The sequence below is a fragment of the Varanus komodoensis genome, unplaced genomic scaffold (assembly GCF_004798865.1).
Source record: "Varanus komodoensis strain SLA01 unplaced genomic scaffold, ASM479886v1 scaffold20_1, whole genome shotgun sequence".
Classification (NCBI taxonomy): domain Eukaryota; kingdom Metazoa; phylum Chordata; class Lepidosauria; order Squamata; family Varanidae; genus Varanus; species Varanus komodoensis.
The window spans coordinates 11,478,455-11,502,444 of NW_025335587.1; the positions used below are offsets into that span (position 1 = coordinate 11,478,455).

Consider the following 23,990-nt stretch of genomic DNA (forward strand, 5'->3'; position numbering starts at 1 on the left):
CGTCCTTTACACATATTTTTCTGAGACTTTCTTTCTGCCTTCCTGTATGTGCCATTGCACGACCACAAGGAGGCACTGTGCGGTGGCGCAATTCTTGCATTACATGTGCTTGTTTCTGTACAATATCTAGACAATTTTATTAGATATTCTGTATTGCTGCTGTTTCTGTGCTGAAGAGCAGCAATTGCAATTACGGTTTTGCTGCCAGCGAATGGTCCTCACAGGTGGCTTTCCTGTTAGGATCAGCCAAGGAAAATTACGACGGAGACAAGGAGAAGCTGGGAAATCTGTGGATGCAGACCCTCCGTTGGAGCTAAAAATGTTCTGAGAACTTTCAGCAGAGCCTTAATTTATAAGAGCCATAATGCAGATGGTGAAGCAAAAAGCATAAAGCAATTGACCGGCAGGGCCAAGTCTCCGGTTACACAAAGCACCTCCACTCTAGGGTAAAACCAAACGAGCAATGAGCTAGCCCAGTGTAGTGGTTAAGAGCACTGGGCTGGGGCTTGGGAGATCTGGGTTTGAGTCCCCGCTCAGCCATGGAGCCAACTGGGCGACTTTGGGATAACCACAGACTCTCAGCCCAACCTACCTTGCAGGGTTGTTGTTGTGAGCTAAGATGAAGAGGAGGAAGAGAATTATCTCAGCTGCTTTGAGTTCCTTAAAAGGAAGAAAGATGGACTATAAATAGAATGAATAAATAAAATAAATACAGTTACAAGAAAGGCTAGTAGGGGCAGGTTCCAAAGCCAGCCTTCAAGGAGCTATTCCTGCGACTGCATTTGACAGAACAACTGGTGAAAAGTCATAGTTTGTGATGCAGCTGCAAAAAAGGCAAATGCGATTTTAGGCAGCATTAATAAAAGTACACACTCTAAACAAGTTTAATGTCACTTAAGTCCCGCTGATTTTATTGGCTATATTCTAAGGATGGTTGGTTGAATCCAGCCAGAGTCCAAGTCAGGGGAAATGCAGCCTCCACTGTGTTCTGCATGCGTCAGCCCTGCTTGGAGTTCTGTGTCCAGGTTTTGGTGCTTTAAGGAGGAGGAAGGCAAACGGGAAAGGGTCCGGAGGTGGGCAGGACCAGTGGTTGCAGTGTGGAGATCAAATCCTACAAGGACATGCTGAAAAAGTCTGCCGGCTTTTGCCTGAGGAGGGGAAGCTTGCTGAATGACATTCCTGATGGAGCGGAAAGTTCTACTTGTGCTCTCACAAGCATGTGCAGAAATCTCCCACTGGCCTCCCAGATTCCAGATCCCCCTGGAAGCAGAAGGGAACTGTAGCGGAAACACATGTAATGGTGAAGGATCAAAATGCTGCAGCGAGGAGTTCCAGTTTGCCAGCCAGCCAGCCATGCCCACTTCAGTGGTACTCCATTGCCCACCCAGTGGTCAGTCAGTATTCCTTTTGCCGCAGAGCGAATTCAGTATTCGTTAGGCTGGTTTCTCTGAGGGGGAGCGAGCCCCTTCCGCATCGGGCATCATTTTCCCCTTTAAGCTCTGTTCTTCCACAGCAAGCCCTGAAACTTGGCAAGTGTGCTGATGCCATTTTGCTTATGGAAACCAAAGATGCGATGGAGCCTCGGAAAGCTGCTGCTCTGCAGAAAAAGGGAGCAGAAATTTCTCTTTGTTCTTCTTCCGAGATCCTGGGCATCTTGCCCACCTTTTCCAAATGGCCGTGCATTAATTCCCCCCATCTGCCTCTGCAGCGAGGGGTTAAAATTTTAACAGGGCTGGCTGAGGAGCCCTGCCCAACCTTTTGCCTCACTTCTGATCTCTCCTGCAGCAACAAGTCACTGCCTGGCTATTTGGACATCCCACTGACCGCTTCTTGCCTGCCTCGGGAGGATGTTGTGCAGTGTGCTGCATTTCCCAGAAGCCCATTAATTTGAAAAAGGCAGTGAGACCTGGGAGGGAGCAGGAAATAACCTGAAATGAGAACATACGGGCCGCGTCCACTTCAGGCCCCTCATGGGCTCGGTTGCATTTGGAAGTGGAAAGAGGCTGACTTCCCGGTGTGACGGGAAGGAAATCAATGGCAGCCCATTAGCCTTCGCTATTGCTTTCCTTTTCCTGCTTGAAGTCCGTGGGGTCAAGAACCTCTTCAGCTTTTCACTTTGAGAGGGCAGCTGCAATCTTACACCAATTTTCTCTGCCTTTTCAGGAAGTTCAAAACAATTTTGCTTCCACACTCACTGAGAGATGAGTGGTTCCTTTGAAGGGTGGTCTTTTTAACAGTGTGATCACATGCTTGGAAGAAAACCCTGTTGAGTATGATGGGACATATTTGTTTATTAGGTTTCTATCCCACCTTTCTTCTTTTAAAGAACTCAAAAAGGCCTCCATCATTCTCTCCCACTGCTCTCAGTCTTATCCCCACAACAGCCCTGTGAGGTAGACTGGGCTGAGAGTCTGTGCCAGCCCAAAGCCTCCCAGGTGGCTCAGTGGCTGAGCGGGGGCTTGAACCCGGATCACCTGAGTCCCAATTCACTCTCTTCACCAGGATGCCACACTGGTTCTTAGGGGACACAGATTGACTGGGCTCAGACGACAGCATAACTCACACTTAATGGCTGGGAATGGGTAAACTGGGCGCTTGTTGAAACATGGTTTATCCTGTTGTCTGAACCCAGCTGCGCCAATATCCCATGGTTTGCCAGTACAAGCAACCCACGAAGAGAGCCCGTGGTCTGTTGTCGGGCTGTGAACGGTGAATCGTGTGGTGTTAACGAAGCATGGAGCCTGGATCCCAACAACCCGGTGCCCACGTTTCATCAGCTGCCTCTAGTTCAGGGACAGCCCCCACTCAAGCCATGCTTAATGCTTGATCCTGGGTTATCGTGTTGTCAGAACCCAGCCAAAGTCAGGTGAGCGGTATAGGAGTGCAGCCTCAAAGGCTAAGCGGAGGATCCGGTCTGATGCTGCCCCACCTTCCTGAGCCCCCACCAATCAGTGCAGACCATACGGGACTAGATGGCCAATGGCCTTGCACCATGTAAATTAGCTGCCTTTGATCCCACAGCGAGAATGCTGGATTAGGGCTGCAGAGGTGCAGGCCGTGCATCTCACTGGGAAGCCTTGGGCCAGGCACTCTCGGCCTAACCTACCTCGCAGGGTTGTTGTGACAGTCCAAGAGGCAGGGAGAGAACCATGAATGCTACTCTGAGCTCTTTGTAGCAGTGAGGCATGTGGAATAAATAAAAGTGCCTTACCGGTGGGCTTCAGACCACACTCAACATGCCTGTGACCAAAAGGATGCCCTTTCGAACGAGGAGGTATTTGCCCGTCTGCAGTACCCCTCTTAACCGCACGCTCTGGGTTTCCTTCCCTCAGACCCTGGATCAGCGAGGAACTCAAGGATCTGATACTGAAAATGCTGCAAAAAGTCCCTGAAAACAGGATCGCTGTACCTGAAATCAAGGTAACGAGCGCATGAGTGTGAATTGTTCACTCGGGGCCAGAGGTTTGCAGACTGTGAGCTAGCAGGACTTTAAACTTTGAGTTGCCTGCTTGAATATTATTGTCGTTTTGATCAGCGGTGTTGTCGGGGAATTTGAAGTCGGAGAGCTTTCTTGGGATCCCCTTGGCTGCGATCCTATGCGTGGTTACGTACCTGGGGGCTGTCCTCGCTCTTTTCAGTGGACTGCAAGTAAGTTTGAGTGGTAAAATGCCCTAAGCTTTAGGAAAGCTCTTCAGCTGGTTTGTCGCTTTTTCCTCGAAATGCAAACCACCATTAGCGCAGCAATCGCTAGTTTGAAGCAGGATTTCTAGCAAAGAAAAGGAAGGAATTATCCCATTACTGCTTAATTGTTTCCCTCTCTCGCTGGCCACTCTGCTGATCTGTTTTCCGGTTGTTTTGAAAGCTTTTAAGCTGAGTTATGCTGCAACTGTAAGTCTTTCAGGAGGAGGAAGAGAATTTATTACATTTCTATACTGCCCTGCAGCCAAAGCGCTCCGGGCGGTTTGCACAATCCATAAAAGCAAATGAGAAAAATGCAATAAAAGTGTCAGAAAAATTTAAAAAATGCAAGTTTGAACAGCTAAAAGCAGAGGATAAAAGTAATGCAAAGGCGTGACTGCAGCATCTGGTCATCCTGCCGAGCCCTTGGGCTGCTGATTAAGTCCTTAAAAACTGCAGAAAAGAGGACCGTCTTAACCTGGCGCTGGAAAGATGGCAGAGTTGGTGCCAGCTGGACCACAGTGGGGAGGGGATGTCTCGGATGGGGGGCCCCAGTGCGAAAGCCCTTCCCCTAGTGGCCACCCTCTGCACTTCACTCAGAGTTGGCCCTTGGAGGAAGGCTCCAGAGGCTGAGAAACCACTCATACACTTTTCAGTAAAATGAGCACGTGATCGTAAAACTTGAAAGCCTTGTTATTACCTCAGCAGTCGCCAGAGCAAGGAGGAACTGTCTGTTACCCTTACAGGGCCTTCAGCAAACCAGTTGCATTTCTCAAACTCATTTTCTTCTTCAATATGGAGGTCATAGACTGAGCTACCTTGCAGGACGGTTTGACGGGTCCAGATGGGGTGGTGCATGCGCACCATGACGCTGGCTGGGACATGCTGGCTTCGTGGGACTTTTTCCGCCTAAAGCTGCATAAGTGCACCCTTAGAGTACTCAAATATAGGACTGACAGAATTTTTTAGCAATTTTTTGAGCTCTCCTAAATCCTTTGGCAATCTGTTGAAAACTTGTTTCGGTCTGCTCCTGTTTTATTTATTTAAAACGTTTATATCCTGTCCTACACAATAAAAACGTCCCAGGCCGGCTTGCAAAATTATAACAATAACAACAACAAATAATAACAAAAGTTATAACAATTAGTAACAACAACAAATATTATGTAAACAACAAAAGCATAATATCAAAATCAGGAACAAAAGCAAAAACAAAAAGCAACTGTGGATGTTAAAACCAAGTAAAATTTCTAATTCTTAAAATGACAGGTAAAATAAAAAGGTTTTCGCCTGGTGCCGGAAGGAAAGGTTTTCTTTCTCGCTATGTTTTTCAGCTTCAAATGGGAAAAGTGCACATTTGAGCAAGAAATAGGTGCATTTCTGGGTCTATTCTGAGGAAGTGCACATCTTTCCCCGACTGGTTACGCTTGAAGTGCATTACTGGTTTTTTTAATGCACGTTTTAAAAAACGCATATTTGAATGCAGTCACAAGTGTGGGTGCTTCTCAAAAGAAAGCCTCCGGTTTGCCTTCAGGAACGAGGAGACACATTTGCACGATCTGTGAACAGAAACAATGAAGTTTGCACCTCCTGTTCACCAGGTGCAGACACCATGTAGACTTGCCTGCCCCCCAGTGGCAATCAGAGGAACAGCAGTTGGCTTGGAGCCAAGCTACCCCAAAAGCATTTAGGGGGTGTCATGGCTGGGAGACTGGAGCTCCGAGGTCCATGGAGCAGAACCAGAAGTGATGCAAAGATAGTGAGGTGCAGAAGTGTGGCATGCGGGGTGAAGCCTGCTCCAGGATGACCCACAGGTAATTCGGTGTGTCTCTCTGACACAGGTTCATAGCAATCTGAGCTGAGGACCCTCCAAACCAGGGGCTTTGTCTCCAAGCTACAGCCCTTGGACTAAAAAATAAATCAAGATTCCGGTCCTCATGGTTCTGAATTGAGGGCTGATATAAATAGGGGCATAGGAATTTGCTCTCTGGCAGCAACACTCTCTAGGGTTTTAGGAAGAAGTCTTTCCTAGCCCCATATGGGTATGTCTCCAGCGATAAGAGCGCTCTGAAACTGCCTCTCAGAGCTTCCCAGGTTCCAGGTCAAGTTAATGTTGGAAATTTTGAGTGGCAGACAAGTTCAGACAGATCTCTTTTTCAGATTTGCCATTTTTGAGGAAGAACAAGTTCTCTTAAGTCCATTTTTCAGCTGCAAGCACCGAGGCTCAGAGATGAATAATGTTTGCCCTCTTATCCTGGAACTGCCTGTCTCCAGTATACAATATGGCAGAAGCCGGCTGGCCTCGGGTTTACCAGCTCTGCTTTGTTGTTTTTTTACCATAAGTCACATTTTACCATTACTTATTTACCATTAGCAATACTGTGAACCGCCTAGGGATGCTGCTAGCAAAATAGGCGGCATATAAAAATATAAAAAAATTAAAAATTAAAATAATAATACAACACAATACAATCAGCCTGTGATCCCCCAACCACAACTGGATGCAAGTGACAACAAATGTCTTAAAAGTGCCCCGGGAATAGTGTCACTCCAGGAATGCATTTCTGGGCTGCTCGAAGCTGCCCCTTCACTCCGAAGCCGCCTTGCGTTTCCCGGCGCCGTCTTCATTTAAGCAGCCCAATTATGCTGATGGGCCCCCAGATCCTTGCTGAGCCACTGCGGCTCCCCCTCAGGTTTGCCAGTGAATCGCAAAACCTTTCCACCTGCCCCTGCAGTGTGGGGTTTATGCTGCCCCTCCCTCCGCAGAGGGGTCTCCGGGGTTTTACGAGCAGGGCCCCGGTCCTGCTCTTCCCCACTGAGCCCCCTCCCTTGCCCGCCTGTCCCTGGCCCAGTGCGAGGGGCGGAGGAGCAATAGCCACGAGGGTGGCCAGGAGGGCTGGAGCCGGGTGGGGGGGAGCCGTGTCTTGCCCCAGGGCCTCCCCAAGCCCGGGAGCGGCCCGCGGGGGGGTGGGCTTCCAGGCTGACTTCTCGGAAGCCCCACCTGGCCTGAGCGTGCCACCCCCAAAGATCGCCTGGCCAGTCTGTCTGTTCCAGTGTTGTCTGTTCCAGCTTGCTCTGCTTACTATCGCTGTTTTGCTTTCAGAACACACACACACAGCTTTGTTTTACACCTCGCTGTAAACTGTCCAGAGAGCTCTGGCTGTGGAGCCGTATGGGGATAACATTAATAATGGTGATCAGTTGCTCCTCCACGGCAGGGAAGCGAGATCGGCCACGCACCCCAGGCCATCTGCCCCTGGGTTTGCCCCCAGGGCGCTTGCCTTCCTTGCAGCAGCACTCTCGAGGGCTCCCACCCAGATCAGGGTCCGAATGCGGGGCGGGGTGGCCCCAAATTCCCGCCAGGCATCGGTGTGCGCTTTGGTCTTCCGATGCAGCTGCACCCTTGGGTGACCAAGTCTGGGGAGGACCCGCTTCCCTTGGAAGAAAAGCACTGCTCCATCGTGGAAGTCACCGAGGAGGAAGTGAAGAACTCCGTCAAGACCATCCCCAGTCTGCCTACTGTGGTGCGTGTGGCGGCGAACTCGAGGCACCTGGCGGGATCCATTCTCCTCACCCAGTGGCTGTCCAGGAGGGCACTGACAGCCCCCGTGCCAGCACACCCTCTCGCCCATGCTCCTCAGCACCTGCTCTGCACAGGCATACTGCCTCTGGTACTGGAGGCAGTGCAGAACCATGAGGACTAGTAGCCCTGGAGAGCCCCTGCTCCTCCCGGAACTTGCCCAGCCCCTGTGAGAGCTGCCCAGGTGCGTGGCCATCACTCCATCCCGTGGCAGCAAACGCCATAGTTTGCTCTGTGCGAAGAAGCCCAAACCGCCCACCCGTCGGCTCCAGCAACCACAAAGCCCCCGGGCCAGAGCGGCAGGGGCTACCAATCCCCTGCTGCAGGGGACTGAATCCCAGGCACCGTGGCTGAGGGGACACGCGCCAAGAGTGGGAGGGCTGAGCAAGGCGGGGGAAACCACGCCAGCATGGAGCTCACTCAGTCACCTGCAGGCACACCCGGGCCAACGACCGAGCACTGTGGAGACCATGCAGGGGCGCCTGTCCTGGCGTGTGACCCCATCGTAGGTGCGCCAAGTGGATTTGAGCTTCCCTCCCCTTCTTTGTGGCTTGGGCAGCCCACCGGAGCAGATGCTTCTTCCCCCGGTATTCTAGCCGGCCTGCGCCCAGGCTCCAAGGGAGCCTGGTTTTGACTGTGATCCCAAGACAACAGCAGTGACCTCCTTTGGATTCGAGCTGCTTGAAATTAGCTCCTAGCTTCCAGAAAAGGCGTCACTGTGGCAGCGAGATCTGACGCTCACAGGGGCCGTCCAAAAATAGATGAAAGGGGCGTTGTTTTTTCCACCTTTGTGATTTATTCGTATTTCTCTTGCTTTCCTCCTTTTCCCAAAGATTTTGGTGAAAGCCATGCTGCGGAAACGATCCTTTGGCAACCCTTTCGAGGCGCAGGCCAGGAGAGAGGAACGGTCCATGTCAGCTCCAGGAGATTTATTAATGTAGGTTACCTGTCTTTTACCTCTGACAATATTTATCTAAGGATGATTCTGTGAGGAAGACGTGAGAAAGAAGGCACACTCGGCAGGCACCCACCCTGGCTCCATTTTAAATGCTCCCGATGCTGCAAGAGCAGCTGGTGTTGCATTGCTTCTGGACATTGCAGGAATTAAAACGGTAGCACCCAGCTTAAAATAGTGGCTTGTACCATTACTAGTTGGCTCACCTGCAGCTGCGAATTTACCTAGGTAAGAGGAAATGCAGAAAGAGTATTTTGCAGAGGGCCTTCGCACACCTGCAGCCACACTCAGGCTGAGTTCAGGCAACTTTACCCAAACCTAGTGGCTGAGTGTGGCTTGTCGTTGAAAGGTAGGTTATTGCGTTGTCTGAACCCAAATACACTAACAAATCTAGCGAATGGCCTACACTGGTGTGTTAGTGCATCTGGGTTCACACAACACTACAACCTTACACCAAACCAAGGGTTCTTTCGGTTCGTGGGTTGTTCATGCTTAACAAGCCAGGACTTGTTAGTGTTGCTGGGTTCGGATAGCGGTTACCCATGTTCCAGCCACAACCTGCAGTTCAGCAGCTCCCACACCCGTCCCGTCCTGCAGCCTAGTTCTGCTGAAGGGGCTGTGCACCAAGCTGCTCATTCACATTTCCACTCTGCACCAATCCTGTCAACTTACAATTTTACGTTTAAAAAACTGCTCACTTTCAGTTAGCAGTGGAGAAACAATGAACCTACTAATGGGATTCAGGAGATAATATTTTAGGAAGCCTGTTGGAGCTAAAGTTGTACCGAATTTTTCAGCTCAGCCTTTTTTCAGGCATTAGAATCGGGGAGGACAGAAAAACCATTCCCTTGAAAATCAGGACAGACTGGATTTCAGAGGGTCACACAAACGCACGGCATACGAAGTATTGGAGGCATGATGTTCCAAACCTACACCAGTGTACTCACATGCAAAGGGAGTAAAGGCAGTGAAAAATCTAGTTTGCTTTGGCAAACAAGACCCAGTTTAAGTCTAGAACTTACTCTGCCCATCATTAGTTAACGATGAATTCAGGGAGAATTGAATGCGGGGTAGAATTTTGCCTGGAAAAAGGAAGTTTAAAGCGAGCCATGAGGGTGGAGTATTGACGACAATACTTTTCTCTGCCGTGCTGTTTTACATTGTACCAGAGTATTCAAGACAGATTGTAAAAGGCGAAGTCACTTTATGTCTCATTTTAATAAGAAGAAAGTGATATTCCAATGATGTGAGTGGGATGAACTACTTTTAATTGTTATTTTTTTCAATCCTGGGCTGCATCTTCCCACACCCTCCCCTTCCACCTTCAGTGGCTCAGACTTTGAAGTATGAGAAATTGGCAATTGTAATGTTCTGTGTATTTCCGCACTGGGGGAAAGATAATACCTTTCATATTCCCCAAAAGAAAATTAAAGAAGAAAGGAAATTAGACCAGAAATTAAAAAAAAAAACCTTTCCAATTTCACAATTTGTTTAATTAGGCATGTGGAAAAGAAGTAATTGAAAACGTCTCATCTTTTGCCAGGATTGCGGAAAGACTGCAGGGCTGTTAGGATTTTCTCATTTCAGGTGAAAACTTGACGGCTGGGTTCCCTTTTAGACACTCACATTTTAATTTCCTTTAAACCAATGTGTCATTTCCAGGATGGTGGAAAGAGCAAAACAATTTCCAGCTTTTTTCTGTGGAGGTTAGATGTTTTCTGGGCTAATGTGACTGATGCACAGCATAATCCTTTCTCAAAATAAGTTCTGTTCCACTGGGATCCAGGTTCTGTGCCCTGCGAGGCACATCCATGATTTCAGGGGTTCCCCCGTCCCTCCAGCTTTCCTTAACATTCAGCAGGTGCCCCCCGAAACCAGCACACAGCATCTCCCAGCTAGAGCAGCTGCTGAGAAAGGACAGGCTGAGAACGCCGCTTTTAGGCAGCCCAGAAGCGTGTGGCCAAATCTGGACTCGACCTGTTATATTCAGCAGGCCTTCCTGCCGCAAACAGGATTCCGCCCACTGCGCTCGGCTGAGCAGATGCGATTTGAACTGCACTGCTGGAGTGGCTCTGTAAAAGCCTTCTGGCCCAGCATCTTCCTCCTCATTGTGGCCCATTCCCCACCTCCAGAACAGGCACAGCCGGGCCCTTGCCGAGGGCCCCGATTGCTTCCTCTTCAGCACCGTGCGATCTGCTTCTTCCCTGCCTGAGGCGAGAGGAAGATTCCCGCGCATGCTCAGTTAGGCAAAGAAGTTCCCCAGCTCCCAGCATGCCTGAGGCAGCCGGCACTGTTTCTGTTTAACATGCCAAAGATAGCACTCTTAATTAATTGCACCCAGTCTGAAGACCTCCTTCGTTTTGTCTGTCCAGAATCAGCCCCTTCGATGCCTCCAAATCCTGATTTTCAGCTCCTGCTTTCCTGCGCTTCCCCACCACCACCGCTCCAATCCATGTTCATGTCGCTCATGCAGACTTCTGTCATTGTGCTTGATGCATGAAATCTTACCAGCATTTGGTTTTTTTTCCCCTGCCCACTCTTCCTTTCCATTCTTTGCCTCCAGGCATGGTTTTCGCTTAAGCCCGTCTGTTTATTTGCACCCATCTTTAAGGTAACTCATGGACCTCGGTCCTCCTGTGTGCTCTCAGATTGTCCCTACTCTCCCTGTGGCTTTATGGTGTCCGTGTCCGTGTGTGTGTTACAGAGAAGATGTTCTTTATCTCCATAGAAAAGTAAATGCAGGTAGTGCTCCTTACTTAGGTGTAAAACCCCTTCTATTGCTGTTCTAGTCCTTCTGTATCTTCCCTTTTTTCTCCCCCTTGCTGTTTCAAAACTTTGATCAAGCTTGGGCAGGTCTTGGCTCCAGAGCCGCGGACAGGGATAGGCTGGACGTGCACAGGGCGGGCATGTCGTGAGCGGAGCTGGCTGGTGCCGGGGGGTCAGACTCGATGGCCCGGGAGGCCCCTTCCGAGTTGCTCTGCTTCTATGTTTCTCAGCAGTACTCTCATGGGCAACTTCTGTTTCCTACTTTCCCCTCTTCTTTGAATGACTGTTTGTCTCAGTCCTTAGTGACTAGTTCAGCCAAGGCAATGCACTTTGGATTTGAGGATGCTTATAAAGGAAAGAAAGGACCTGTGTCAGAGGGGACACAGTTTATAGAATGCAGTTGAACTATGGATACGGAATAGAAGCAGAAGCAAGTACCTGCGCTTTGCACTGATTCCCTGCACAGACCAGGAGGTTCTCTGTTGGGCTAAGAACAAGGCAGTGCTTCTCGCCATGGATTTTATGCAGTGTCCCTCTCCCAGTGTTTCAGAGGCTGTCAGTTCACGCAGCATCCAACCCACCCTTGTTCCTGAGAGATAAGGTGGAAGGGTGAAGTTGCTTCATTGAAGGAAACAGTTTTGCTCTCACAGCAAAAGCAGCGCTTCTCTACGGCATGATTTTGGAAGGCTGCTCCAAGGCCAGTCTCCCTGGAGGCCAAAAAGCCCTGGTGTGGCCCTGAGAAACTGCTGGCTTCTGGACACGGGGAACGTTTGCCGTAGTCCCTGCTGAGCCTTTGCAGCCTTGCCGTTCTGCTTTCATTAGTGGCCTTCCAATGCACTGTCCCTGAAGGCATCCTGTATTTGAGGGGCTGCCCAGCTCACGGTCAGATTAAAGACAGAGCCTTGGCTAGAAGCTGGCCAAAAATTAATTAATTAAATATCACCCAAAAGGGGGTCCAAAGGGGCTGTTGAAGTCACTTATCCACCATTCTCACAAAGACTAAACTGGCTCACCCACACAAGGCCCCCCGTCAGCTACTAATCCGCAGCAGCTACTTCTGGCCTTGTTGCAAATCGGAAGTTCGAGGGCTGCACAAGCTGTGCGACGCAACCACTACGTAACCTCTGGCGGGGTCCATGACGGAGCAGAATAAGCACAAGTACGTAAGTGCAGAAAAGCTTGCCTGGCTTTCAAAGTTGAACAGCGTATTAATTTAGTTAGGCCTGGTGCCCGTGGTTAACCTGTCCAAGGGTTAAGTCTCCCACTGATGAGCCCTTAACCTCCACTTGCTTCTTTTCAATGCCTGTAGAAAGCAAGGGAGCCGCGAAGGGTTCAAGGACCCAGAGCTGCCTGACGTGAGCGAAGATGAGACGACTTCCTGAACCCCTCAGCACGTTCCAGACCAATCGTTCCAACACTCCGCTGTAGCTGTCGTACTCGCTGATGTGGTCTTGCACGCTCTGATGTCTTCATCCACCAAAGTTTGTGAAAAATAGAGGAACTTACCTGCATACATCCATTTCCAAGAGATACAGCAGCAAAGCCAGGCTGGTGGAGCAAGAAAGGGGACTGGAGTATTCGAAAGAGTACTGGAGCCGGGTTGCCTGCATTCGTTCCTGCGCGAAGGCATTTTTGTGTTGCATCCTTGAAAGGCACCTCATCTTCCAGGGGTGTTTCATGCCCTGGCAGGTGGCTGACCATGGTGAATCGGCAGACAGATGAGCACCTGCTTTGTAAATTCAGCCAAACATCTTCGGCCAGCCACTGTTTGGTTCGAACGGACAGGGTACTTTTGACGTTTCTTTTCAGACACACGTGATTGTGTGTCAGGTTGTCTCCCCTAAACTGGATTTTGTCGATCGCAGGAAGGTACCTTGGTGTGGTTGCCATGGACTTCTGCCAAAACAGGCCAAGTCTCCAGTCTCTGTGATAAGGATGTGACCCACAATGTTTTAACAGCGCCTCCCCCAATCTGGCACCCCACAGGTGTGGGGGCACCACCGTGGCCGCGGAGGTACATCTGGTTGCTGTCCGACACACCTGGAGGTTGGGGAAAGCGGTCTCCAAGCCGGTACACTGAGGTTTCCAAAATTCTCCTTTTCCAAATTTGCCACCCCATATTTATCCTTTCTCTTCTGTTCTTCCCCTCCCGGTTCCCACTTTTGCTGAATAGACACGCATGCGCCACTGGCACTGTTCTCGCATGCCGTTCCCTGCGCTGAGGCCGAAGCAGGGCGTGTGTCGTCATGTTCGAGCCGGCACGTTCAGGCTGGTCTGAACTGGGCTGGCAAATGGGCGTCATGCGCAGCTGCTTGGGCTCGCCCCACAATCCAGGGGATTGGATGGCACAACCAGGGAGGAACTGGCAAGAGGGGAGTACACCAAAGGGGGTAATCCAGAGAGAGGTTTGCACCCCGAATCATCCCAGGTGGACCCACCCCAAGGGGTGTGGCAGAAAGCCAAGCTGTCGCGTGTAGCAGCCGTGGAGTGCCAAAGGGGTGGCTATTCTTGGTGTAAGACACCTAAGAAGGGTGGACAATCCCTTTTTGGGGGCATGGGGTGAGAGAAACCCCTTCAGAAGGGGAGCCCAGGGGTGCCTCTATTCACCGCAAATTCTTCCGGATCCTGCTTGAATGCGGTTTCCCAGCAGCAAGCCCGACCTGGCATTCGTGTGCCTTGAACCGGCACACATGCCAAAGCTACCCCGAGCACATTGCTGCGGAGTGAATGCGGCAGAGCATCCAGAGCAAATGCTTGGCTGTGCATCAGGACGGCCAACAGGAGCTTGTCTGTGGAGCAAAAGGTGAAACGGCTACTCTGGATGGGCATAACCTTAATCTGCCTACCTGTCCCTCAGCTGGAACCTAACGTCACATCTACCCTTTTTTGTGGGTGCCAGAGCCTCCAAAAATACCTATCAGGAGTCCGATTTTTACCACAGATGCAACAGAAGGACCAGTGGTTTAGCCTTTCGTTCATTTTTCCAAACCCAGGTTCTGTGCATCTGAACCTTGGGAATTTTTTAATGTGCACCTGAATATTCACAAGCCTTCTAGTACACATTTCTGGGATGTGTGCATGTTTACTAGTAAGCATTTTTGCCTAATGTACACATTTTTGCAAGCCACTTTCCTAATACAATCCATTTTTAATGTAATGTCTCCCATATGCGGTTTGCACATATTTTGGATTGGAGAACTGCACTGCAAAACTGAGAGCTGTACTAATGTGGAAGCTTGACCGAGTGCCGGCTCAGAAGTGCAAAACCAGTTAGATAAGGGAGCATAATGGAGGAAAGGGGAAGAGTAACTTTGAAACAGTAATGCTTAAGAAAGAAAGGAGGGACAGATCAGTCGCATTCTGCTCGGGGTCACATGCCTTTGTCAAAGTCAGCCCCAACCTGCCCCCCCCCCCCAATTCGTGGACTTTCTTCTCAAATGCAGCGAGCCCTGGGAATGTGTTCCCGCTTTGCTTTTCCCAAGGCCTTGGGGATCTTTCCAAATGGCCTGCTTGACGTGGGAGCGGGGTTACTCCCCTCTCAGGAGCAGGAAATGGGGAACCGGAGCGCAGAAGAGGGGCAATGGGCCCGTTAAGACCTCCCCATGGCTCCCCCTTCCCCTCAGGTCGCACAGACACCGTCCGCAGGTCAGGTCAGGGCCCCTTTGGGCGAGGCCAGGGGGGCATCATTAAAAAAAAAAAAAAAAGCCCCACTCCCTGGGTACCAGGATTATCTTCACATGCTACCTCAAGAGCAGTCGCAGATCCACTTGGAGGAATAGCCAATTCAGTGCATGTTGCTGCAGAGAGAGGGGCGGGAAGGGTCGATACTGTGCCTGCCTGGGAGAACGGGGGAGCCCCTTCTGGCGTGCCAGCAGCGGGGTCTTGCTGCCCGACCCCCACGGCAGGTAAAGAAAGAACAACACTGGCTGCCCACCTGGGAGCGGGGGCTCAGATCAGCCCCCGCCCCTGCTGCTTCTCCCTCTGGCATGAGGCAGCTGTCTGGATAAAATGCCAGGGGAAGGCCGTGGGTAATTGCGCCCACCCTGGCTTGCGGGAGGCTGCCATGGGGGCAAGAGGAATGGGCCCTAAAGCGGGAGTGCGCGCCACACATGACACTCGCTCACCTGTCTTCCAAAGAGGAGGGTCTTTGGTGTTCAGGAAGTACACCTTGCAAGGGCTGCACCTACATTATGTGTTGGGCTGACAACCACCCTGCAAGGTAGGCCAGCGGTGTGGTCCCAGTAATTGGGAGACACTGGGGCTTGCCAAAGAAACACAGGAACAGAGCGAGTCAGAAGGGACCTCCCAGGCCATCGAGACTGACCCCCGGCTCCAGCCGGCTCTGCTCACAACATGCCCACCATGTGCATGTCCAAAGAGAATTCAGGGGGGCTGTGGAAGGTCCGATTTCCAACCTGTGCTCTCGGCTGCTTCTCCAGCTGCTAGCATAGTCCTTCGCTGCAGATGCCCAACCATGGAGTCCGATGTCTGATGTGGGCTGGAAGTAACCTTTGGCCCAGAACAGGGCACTCGGACACCCCGGCGAGGCGCTCAAAGCTTCCAAGACGCATGCATGCGGCACGCGTTCCTGACCGCTAGTCACGGCGAGGCCGGCCCTGCTTTGGAACCACCCACCGGGAATGCGCCTTGCAAGCCACGCATGCACACGTGACCACCCACCCCACACCGCCCCGTTCGCGGCTTGCGCCGCCCTGCACGCATCCCGTGCCTGCCCTGTGCTGCCGCGGGCGCGACGTGACCGCCCGTGTTGTGTGTGTTCCCGGCCTCCCCCAAAGAACCCCGACGCATGAGGCTGCGTGTACAGTCCACACCGAAATGGCTGCGCTGTAAATATGTATCATGAATAGAGAGCTTATTTTTGGGGTTGGGTGCATGCTTTTGTACTCGGGGGCCGGGGTGGGTGGGCTGGGGTGGAAATGCCAGTGAAGAACTTGGAATAAAACTACCAGTAGAATCCTGACAAAAATGGAAGCTGCGTTTTCCTTCAGCCATTTTGCCACTGGACCGAAAAAGCAAGCACAAAACGCAAAACTCAGTCATGAAGCTCACGGGGCAACTTTGGCAAAGCACTGACACACCCTGGCCTACCTCACAGGGTTGTTCTGAGGATACGGCGGAAAGGAGGGGGCTTTGGGTTGCTTGTAGGAAAAAAGGCGGTGCGAAAGAAACAGGGAAAGAAATCAGAAAAGAAGAAAAGCCAAATGGAGCAATCCTAGCGGCCGGATCAGTTCGAGATGCAAGCTGCATGAGCAAAGTGCCAGGCCGCCAAGCATTTCTTCCCCTCACAGGTGGGGACGGTGGCCCATCCCTGTGGGCGCATCCAGTCCAGCGCCTGACCGGACTCGAGTCCACGCGATCCTAGAACTGCGGCACTGGCCACCACCACACAGCCACCGAACCCTCCCCTTTTCGGAACTAAACGCACCCACAGGGAGTTGCCCCCAGCCCCTTGGCTCCGGGTTCAAGTCCCTACCCAGCCACAATGCTCGCCGGTTTGGGCCACTGTTGTGACTCTCAGCCTTGCCTACCACACAGGGTTGTTGTAAAGGTAACAACAGAGGGTTCTGTTAGCTGCCTTGGCATCCTTGCTCCCGCCCCAAAGTGGGCAAATGATATAATCCACATAATTTGTCGATCAAGCCCGTGGTTCCCTTGGCTTTCTTGTATGGCTGCTTCCCAGCTGTGTCTGGAAATGCAGGGAGGTTAAATTCAAGGCCTCCTGTATGAATACCAAGCCGCAGCCCTTGCAAAACATGCAACGCTCTCCCTTTTCTGGTACTGTCCAAGATGGAGCTGCTTGAGCCTCAGATGGCTCCAGAAAGCTGCCCGGTCCTCAGGATTTCTTCTGGCTGGCTGTCTTTAGACAGTCTTCCCATCCAGGCTACAGAAAGGAAACTGCCATTTAAATCTGCCCCCCCCCTTTTTTTCAGGCCTCCCCACACATATAAAGCTAGCACAAAGGATCCGAGCGTGGTGCTTGCAGGGCCGGCTTTCCCACTGCAGGCAGGTTTTCCCACCTCCCAAGTGGCAGGAATCGGCCACGTCTCCAGTGCGTGAGATGGATGTTCTCTTGGGGGCCTCAGCTTAGGCCACGCGTGGGGAAGGGGGCTGGAGTGTGGCACCGTGGTCAACACAGCCACCCAGGGTGCGGAAGGCCTGAGCTCCAATCCACCCCTCCCCCCCCAGCTGCCTCAGAGGAAGAGGGAAATACAGAATCTTCTGGATGCAAGAGCTAGGAGAAACCCATGGCGTGCGCTTTGTGCCGAATTATGGACCAAATTATGGACCACTCTCGGTGGTTTTCAACTGCAGCTCATGTAACCCAATGATGGGGCATGCTGGCAGAGACTGATGGGAATGTTAGTCAAACCGTAAGTGGAGGACTCCATGTCCCCCAAGCCGTAGGGAAAAAGGAAGTTGGGAAGGTGGGACACAGACGGAGCTTTACTGTGGACAGAGAAGCATTAAATGAGCTTTATTCTACTGGGCTTACCCTTCTCCATCATTTGTACAGGAGAGACACTCCACTCTCATTTGCACACCCGAGTGCCCACCTGCACCCACGATGCGCTTCCGTGCTTCCCCTGCCTCCCACTCTCATCCCCTGGGATTCCAAACGCGAGTCCAGCTTTCAAAGGCAGGATTGCCCCTCGCCCTGCCCCAAGACGACGCAGGCCATGGCCTTCCTCTCGGGCCCTACTGACACTTTACAAAGAGTTTAAGATCCTCGAGGAAGCGGATGTACTCCCGGTGCTCCAGAGCCGTGCTGAGATTCACCAACTCATCTGCAAATGTGTTGTCCACGCCTCGGTCGGCCAAGAAATCCATCAAGTGGTCATAAAGAGCCTGGGGGGAGAGCAGCAGAGTCAATAAACAGGGTACCAGAAGAGCGCAAGAGCCACTGCAGAAACACAGAGGGGGTGTTTCCTCTCTGGCTGGGAGCCGCGGGCCTTCCTGGGCTACAACTGACTAGGTTTGCTGCATAGGTCAGCTTTACTCGATCAAGAGGCATGGTTAATTAACTCAGGCAGCATCGATCAAGGGGCTGGAATGGATGACCTCTGCAATCAAAGTCACATGTCCAAAAAACAAAGATTATGCAAAACAGGTGTGCACAATGATCCGTGTGCACACAGGTTAAAATATGCAAAATAATCATGCACACACAGATCAGTATGAAAAATACTCGGGCTTGTGCACACAGGTAATAGGCAAAACAATCAAGCACAAAATAATGATGCATGTGGACCAAACCGCCCCATGCACACAATTAAAATTATGCAAAATAATCACATGCACATAAGCCCCAACTGAGACAGTGCAAACTCAGTGTGTACACACATGCACAGCTGAGGAACGGCTGCACCTACCCAGTCCAGGGAGTCCGTATTGAGGGTGTAGTTGTTCTCCCGCCATTCCGACTCTCCGGTGGGCTGGAAGCTGACCTCTCGGATGGAGAAGATGTCACTTTCGCCTTCCTCGCCGTGATCCCCCTGATGTGGGGACACCCCGCCCCAAGCAGGCACAGGAGGGAAGCCAAACTTAGCAGGAGCACATTTTCAAGGGCTCAAGATTCAGGCATGGAGAGACAGGGAGGGCAAACTTGCTTGTGGAGATCTGGACCAACTACAAGGCCCTGCAGACGTGGCTAGACTCCCATTCCCATAATCCCCGACCACTGGCCAGAAACTGCACGCTCACCAATGCTTGCCTGCCTTCCATGGAATTCAAGGGGGCAGATGAAGGCTCCTCCTGGGGTTTTCTTGTACCAGTTTCCAGCTGGTGCAAAACTTCAGCAAAGGAACCCTGCCTGGGTTTGCGTGCTCTTGAGGCAACCGGAGAGCTTGCAACCCGACAGCCAACCCGCTGGAGGCAGACACAAAGGCCCCCACGGGGCTCTCACAGGGGCCACCACCAGCACGGTCACGCTTGCAGCCGACAGCCAAAACAACAAAAGGGTCTGCAACAAAATGATGCAGCGCAGGGTGTTCCTGGGTGGGACTGCAGTCCCTGTGTGGGACTTCCCCTGGATTTTGCTCTTTCTGACCCCCCATCAGGATCACACAGGCTATTTTGCTGCTCTCCCCTGAGGGTCCCTCTCTCCTGCGTATCTGTCTTTCCAAGAGCTGCCCCAAACCAGCTGCCCCCTCCTCTGCGTGCGGGTGATGCTGCTTTGGCTATATATAGTTCACATTTGCTTATGCAAGGGATCCCCAAACTTTTCAGACTGGCAGCCACAGCTCAGATTTTGAGCCTGTCGTGGGCACTCACTCAAGAGGGCCGCCGCAGGGGGGGCGGGGCCAGTCCAACAATAGGGGCAGCAAGGGGCAAGGCAGTCCCAAGCGGCCCCTTTCCCAGATGAAAGCATCTGGCGAGGCTAAAATTCAGGTGAGGTGACCAAGGAGAAGGCAGAGATGAGACCTGAGATCCAAGACCCAAACCCACCCTTTTGGACATTTCTGCACCCATTTCACAGCAGGCCAAGCTGCAGCAGGGTATGCTGTTTTGGCTATGTAAGTTGCAGCACTCGGAGAACAGTCACGACGACACCCACCTCGTCCTCTGGGTAGTGGCAGTCCAGCACGAGCGTCTGCTTGGTGTCGTCTTTAGTGACCTCCACCACAAAGTTTGGGTTTGACATGAGCTCAGGCTGTAGGAAAAGGACAGACAATGGATGACATGGGCCTTCGAAGCGCCCATCACGCTTTCCTCACTGGGTTGCTGACAAGACAAAATCCAAGGCTGTTGCTTTTTCATCACTGCTGCGAATTATTAGGCAAAGCATATGGCAAAACAAGCCAGTCCCACTGAAATCCAATTTATTCCTTCACTGATTACACGCCTATCATTGTCCCCCTTTGGAAGGAACCCAAGGCAGCTTCTTAACCCTCCTCTTCTCAGTTTATCCTCAAAACCACCCGGTGAGGTAGGTCAGGGGCTGGCCCATTCTCGTGTTTTGCTCCATCTCCAGTATCCAGCTCACCCAAGTCCCAGTCCAGAACTCCATTACTTCACACTGAAACATGTCCACAAAAATAACTGGCAAATAGCACTGCTTTGACCCCAAAACCTGCAGTCCATCAACCCAATCTGTGAGACTGAACATGCTTTCCTTTTCTCTCCCCATCTGGGTTTCCTTTTGTGCTGTTTTACGCTGTACTGCTGATGGGCAGAGAGACTGACTGGCTTTTATAGAATTATATACCGTTCTGGTACCCTCTGGAGCTGAAGGCAGCAACAAATGGTTCATATACATCAACATTTATTTATTTGATTTATATCCTGCCTTTTTCCTACAAAGGCCTCAAGGCAGCTTGCATCATTCTCCTCCTCCATCTTATCCCCCCAACAACAACCCTGTGAGGTAGGCTGGGCTGAGTGTCTGTGACTGGCCCAAAGTCACCCAGTTGGCTCCATGGTGAGCAGCGACTAGAACCTGGATTGTCCGAGTCCCAGTCCCATGCTCTTCACCACGACACCACACTGGCTCTTATGTATTTATATACATAAATACCAATATTAATCTACACACAAAAATATTTCCCCGAGCTATTAAGGTTCCAGTCCTGCTTTCCTATGCATTAGAAAAGCAGCCCAGGATGGAAAACCAGACACAACATTAACTTGCATTCAGCTTCTCATGAAAACCCAAAGCTGTCTGAAAATAAAAGTCCAGCCAAGCTGCTGCACAGGAGAGGAAGGTGAGCCAAGTCCCTTTCCCCTCCCCAACCTCAAGCCCTCACAACAAAATCCCAAAATCACGAGGACTAGACTCTCCCCAAAGGATACCAGATCTTGGTTGAAATGTCATGTCGTCCCACTCGTCTCAGCTGGTCTTCCAAGCTGGTGCCCACCAGATACCTTGGACAACAATCCCCATCATCCCTCTCCAGCATAGCTGCTTTGTGGGGAATGGCTGTCCGACCAGATGACCCCCCCCTCGGGTCTCAGGGGGCCCTCTGAGGCAAGGGGCTCTTCTGTCACTGACTCCCCAGTCGATGTAGCTGAAGATGCCAGGAGTTGAATCCACCCACCCTAAAGCAGCTCCACTCACCTCTTGGTCTTCCTCAGCCTTCTGCCCTTCTGAGGGCTCCTCAAAACTCGGCGGGATGCTGTTGTTAATGTTGAAGGAGACGGTGACCCTGCCGGACAAGGGACCCACGATCAGCAAACCAGCATCCACAGGAGACGCAGCACAGCGCTCGGGCTTCTAGCACCCCTTCCTGAAGGTGGCCAGTGGGGCCCCTCAGGCTACCCAAGCCTTGGCTTGCAGCGAGGAAGCAAGCAAGCTTCGTGATGCCAGCCCTTTCCGCAAGCCCCATCGCTGTCCTCCGGGCGCCACCCCCAGCCCACCAAGGGTCAGTGCCGCTGAGGACATGGGAACGCCTTCTCTGCACCATCCTCCTCAGAGTTCCAAGTCTTAAAGTCAAGAATTCACATTGGGGAAAAACCGTGCAGCACGAAGTGCGTCTTCGCCTATTCCAGACACTCCACCCCCTTTTCCCCTCCAACAAAGAGCGAGCATTTTATGGTTGCTGTGATTTTTGGGGAAGGGGTTCTGCCCCCATTTGTTTTTGTTTTGGTACTTTGGCAAACACTGGGTTTCCCCAACGCTGCTAACATCTCCTTTCTTATTTTGCAAGATGTTGTTCAAGCTTCACAAGGATTGTCATACTGCCCAAGTAAATAAATAGCTCTATTGGATACATGCCAATTCAAACAAATTATATGCGTTTGGACTACAAAGAATCCGTTTTTAACCAGTCCAGAGGTTCTGATTGTTGATTCTTTCTGTTTTGCATACAATGGGTTTTGTGTTATGTTTTATAGTGTCAATTTAAGGGTTTGTGAACTGTCCAGAGGGTTAAAGCAAGTTAAAGCCCCCCTGGCAGATGGGTGCCTCCAGCGTGGGAGACTCAAGAGGCAACTGGTCCCATGGTGTTTGCTCTGACAGTGATGAGAATTTTCCTGATCTCTCGCTGGAACCTGTAGCTCGAGCCCACTGTTCCCTGACCTGCACTCTGGGATGATCGAGAAGAGGTCCTATCCTTCCTTTGTGAGACGACCCTTCTGGGCTAAACAAGCCAGCTCTTTCAATCTCTCCTCACAAGAGACAAAAGGAAGGAGGGGAAGGAAGAGAAAGTAATGATCTTTGAATTGCACGGACAATCCTTTTGACCCCGTGCTCCTCTGTGAACATTTCTGGCACACTCACGTTTCACCGGCTACTTTCCGCGTCAGCTTAGCCTCAGTCCCTTGCACATCCAGCTCCCACCCGCCAGACAACTTGGGCAAGGATTTGTGTTTCTGGATTTTCTTCTCCTCTTTAATTTCGTCCGTCAGAAACTCAGCAAAGGCTTTGTCACCTGCAAATCAGAAAAGGAGAAACATTATGTCCCAGAAAGCCCTGCTAGGAAAGGGTTAGGAAAGGGCAATGCCATCTATTCCTGTCCATCATGCCAACCAGCTCTTTCTGCACATGACGGTTGCCCATGCCATCTTGGAATGATGGGAACTGTAGTCGTATTACCTTTCTATATTGTCAAAGCTGTTTGAGTAGTTCACAATATTAAACTAGAAAACACAATGAAATATAAAATATATAACAACATGTAGAAGTCTAAAGCTATGGTATAAAATAAAACCTAGCAAGGGCACCATCCTATGTATTCCTGAAGCACCAGGGCACTACTTCTGCCCAAATGCATACAGGGCTGCACTGTAAGCGATTTAAAACATCTAGAGGGTAGATGCTGAGAAAGGCTGGGTCTTTGTTTTTAACTAACAAAGGAATTTAACCTAATGCCTTGGGGAAACGCAAATTAAGGAAAAGTGCATCTTGAGGCTGTGAATCCCTTGCAAGAGGAAAAATGGTAAACTATAAAAGCAATGTAAAAATAGTAATGTAGCAAGCTCAGGAGGACAGAATAAAGAAATTCTTCTCTCAACTTGACCAAATACTCCTGTCCAATGTTGTGGGCTGCCCAAGTTTTAGTGCCATAGAAGGCAGAGAAAAATGTATTTCTACTCATGCCCATACAGTTTATAATAATCAATAACTGGATTCAATCCTGTATGTATTAACACGAGAGTAAACAGACCAAACACTACTTTTTACTTCCATGCCACCATCCATAAGCAGACTCAAGCTTTCATCGTTCCTTCTCCAAACGAAAATTCCCCCAAACTCTTTCACCTTTCTTCATAGTCAAACGGCGCCATTCTTCATGCCTCCCGGTTACTCATTTCCAGTTCTACTTTCGCCATTTTGAATACTTATTCTGAGCAGGCAAACCCACACATGCCTTACAAGGTCATTACCACACTGCTATAAAAGGGCAATAAACATTTTCCCAGCCCCCTTCCTACTGCTCCCCAGCCAGAATGTCTCCTTTTTGCCCTCGCTGGGGACCCGCAGGGGGCCAGCTTCTCCATCGAGTTCTCCCACGCGTGTCAGGTTCTTCCCAGGAGCAAGGCGCACGTGCATCGCACCCTCACGTGGCTGCAAGAAAAAGCCCAGACCGGAACACGCAGCTCCCCTCGACCGAGCCGGTCGAAAGAACGGCAAGAAACCCGCACGTTTTCCAGGCGCGCAAGTCTGTGCGCGAAGAACCCCAAGATGAAGGGGCAGAAGAGGGATCCGCGCACCGTCAAACGAGGGTCCGCCATCGCTCAAGGCCCTGCTGCGGCCAGAATGGGGAGAATGTTGGATCCCTGCTGGGGACGATAAAACCTGGCCGTTCCTCCGGCACGCTCCCCGTCCCGGGACACTGGCGCTCGTTCAACTCCGTGCGCATCCGTTTCGGCGCGCCTAACCTGCTCCCGCTTCCATTTCGCGCGCCCCCAGCCCTCTGCCCCCGCCCCCCCCCGCTGCAGAGCCCGAGCCCTGCAGGCGCGCGCGCATCGCCTCGGGCAGGAACCGCGCCGCGGCGAGGCCGCCGCCCGGGGCGCGTGTGCCCGCGGCCCCCGTCCCGGGCCAGCCAGGCACCC

General features: G+C 51.4%; 2 protein-coding genes across 2 annotated transcripts in view; one reads left to right on the forward strand and one right to left on the reverse strand.

Moving 5' to 3' along the window:
- The window catches only part of CAMKK1 (calcium/calmodulin dependent protein kinase kinase 1), a 66,448-nt gene extending 52,349 nt beyond the window's left edge, over nt 1-14,099 (forward strand). The window contains exons 15-18 of the mRNA XM_044430354.1: nt 3,333-3,420; nt 7,074-7,202; nt 8,092-8,195; nt 12,289-14,099. Coding sequence (XP_044286289.1) covers nt 3,333-3,420; nt 7,074-7,202; nt 8,092-8,195; nt 12,289-12,361 — 394 coding nt within the window. The 3' untranslated portion in view covers nt 12,362-14,099. The remainder of the gene's footprint in view (nt 1-3,332; nt 3,421-7,073; nt 7,203-8,091; nt 8,196-12,288) is intronic.
- Nucleotides 14,100-17,459: 3,360 nt separating this feature from the next.
- The window catches only part of LOC123023529 (complement C1q binding protein), an 8,788-nt gene continuing 2,257 nt past the window's right edge, over nt 17,460-23,990 (reverse strand). The window contains exons 2-7 of the mRNA XM_044430355.1: nt 23,649-23,776; nt 22,216-22,366; nt 21,055-21,142; nt 19,554-19,650; nt 18,371-18,495; nt 17,460-17,846 (exon numbers count right to left, since the gene is read on the reverse strand). Of these exons, the coding sequence (XP_044286290.1) occupies nt 17,697-17,846; nt 18,371-18,495; nt 19,554-19,650; nt 21,055-21,142; nt 22,216-22,366; nt 23,649-23,776 (739 nt within the window). The 3' untranslated portion in view covers nt 17,460-17,696. The remainder of the gene's footprint in view (nt 17,847-18,370; nt 18,496-19,553; nt 19,651-21,054; nt 21,143-22,215; nt 22,367-23,648; nt 23,777-23,990) is intronic.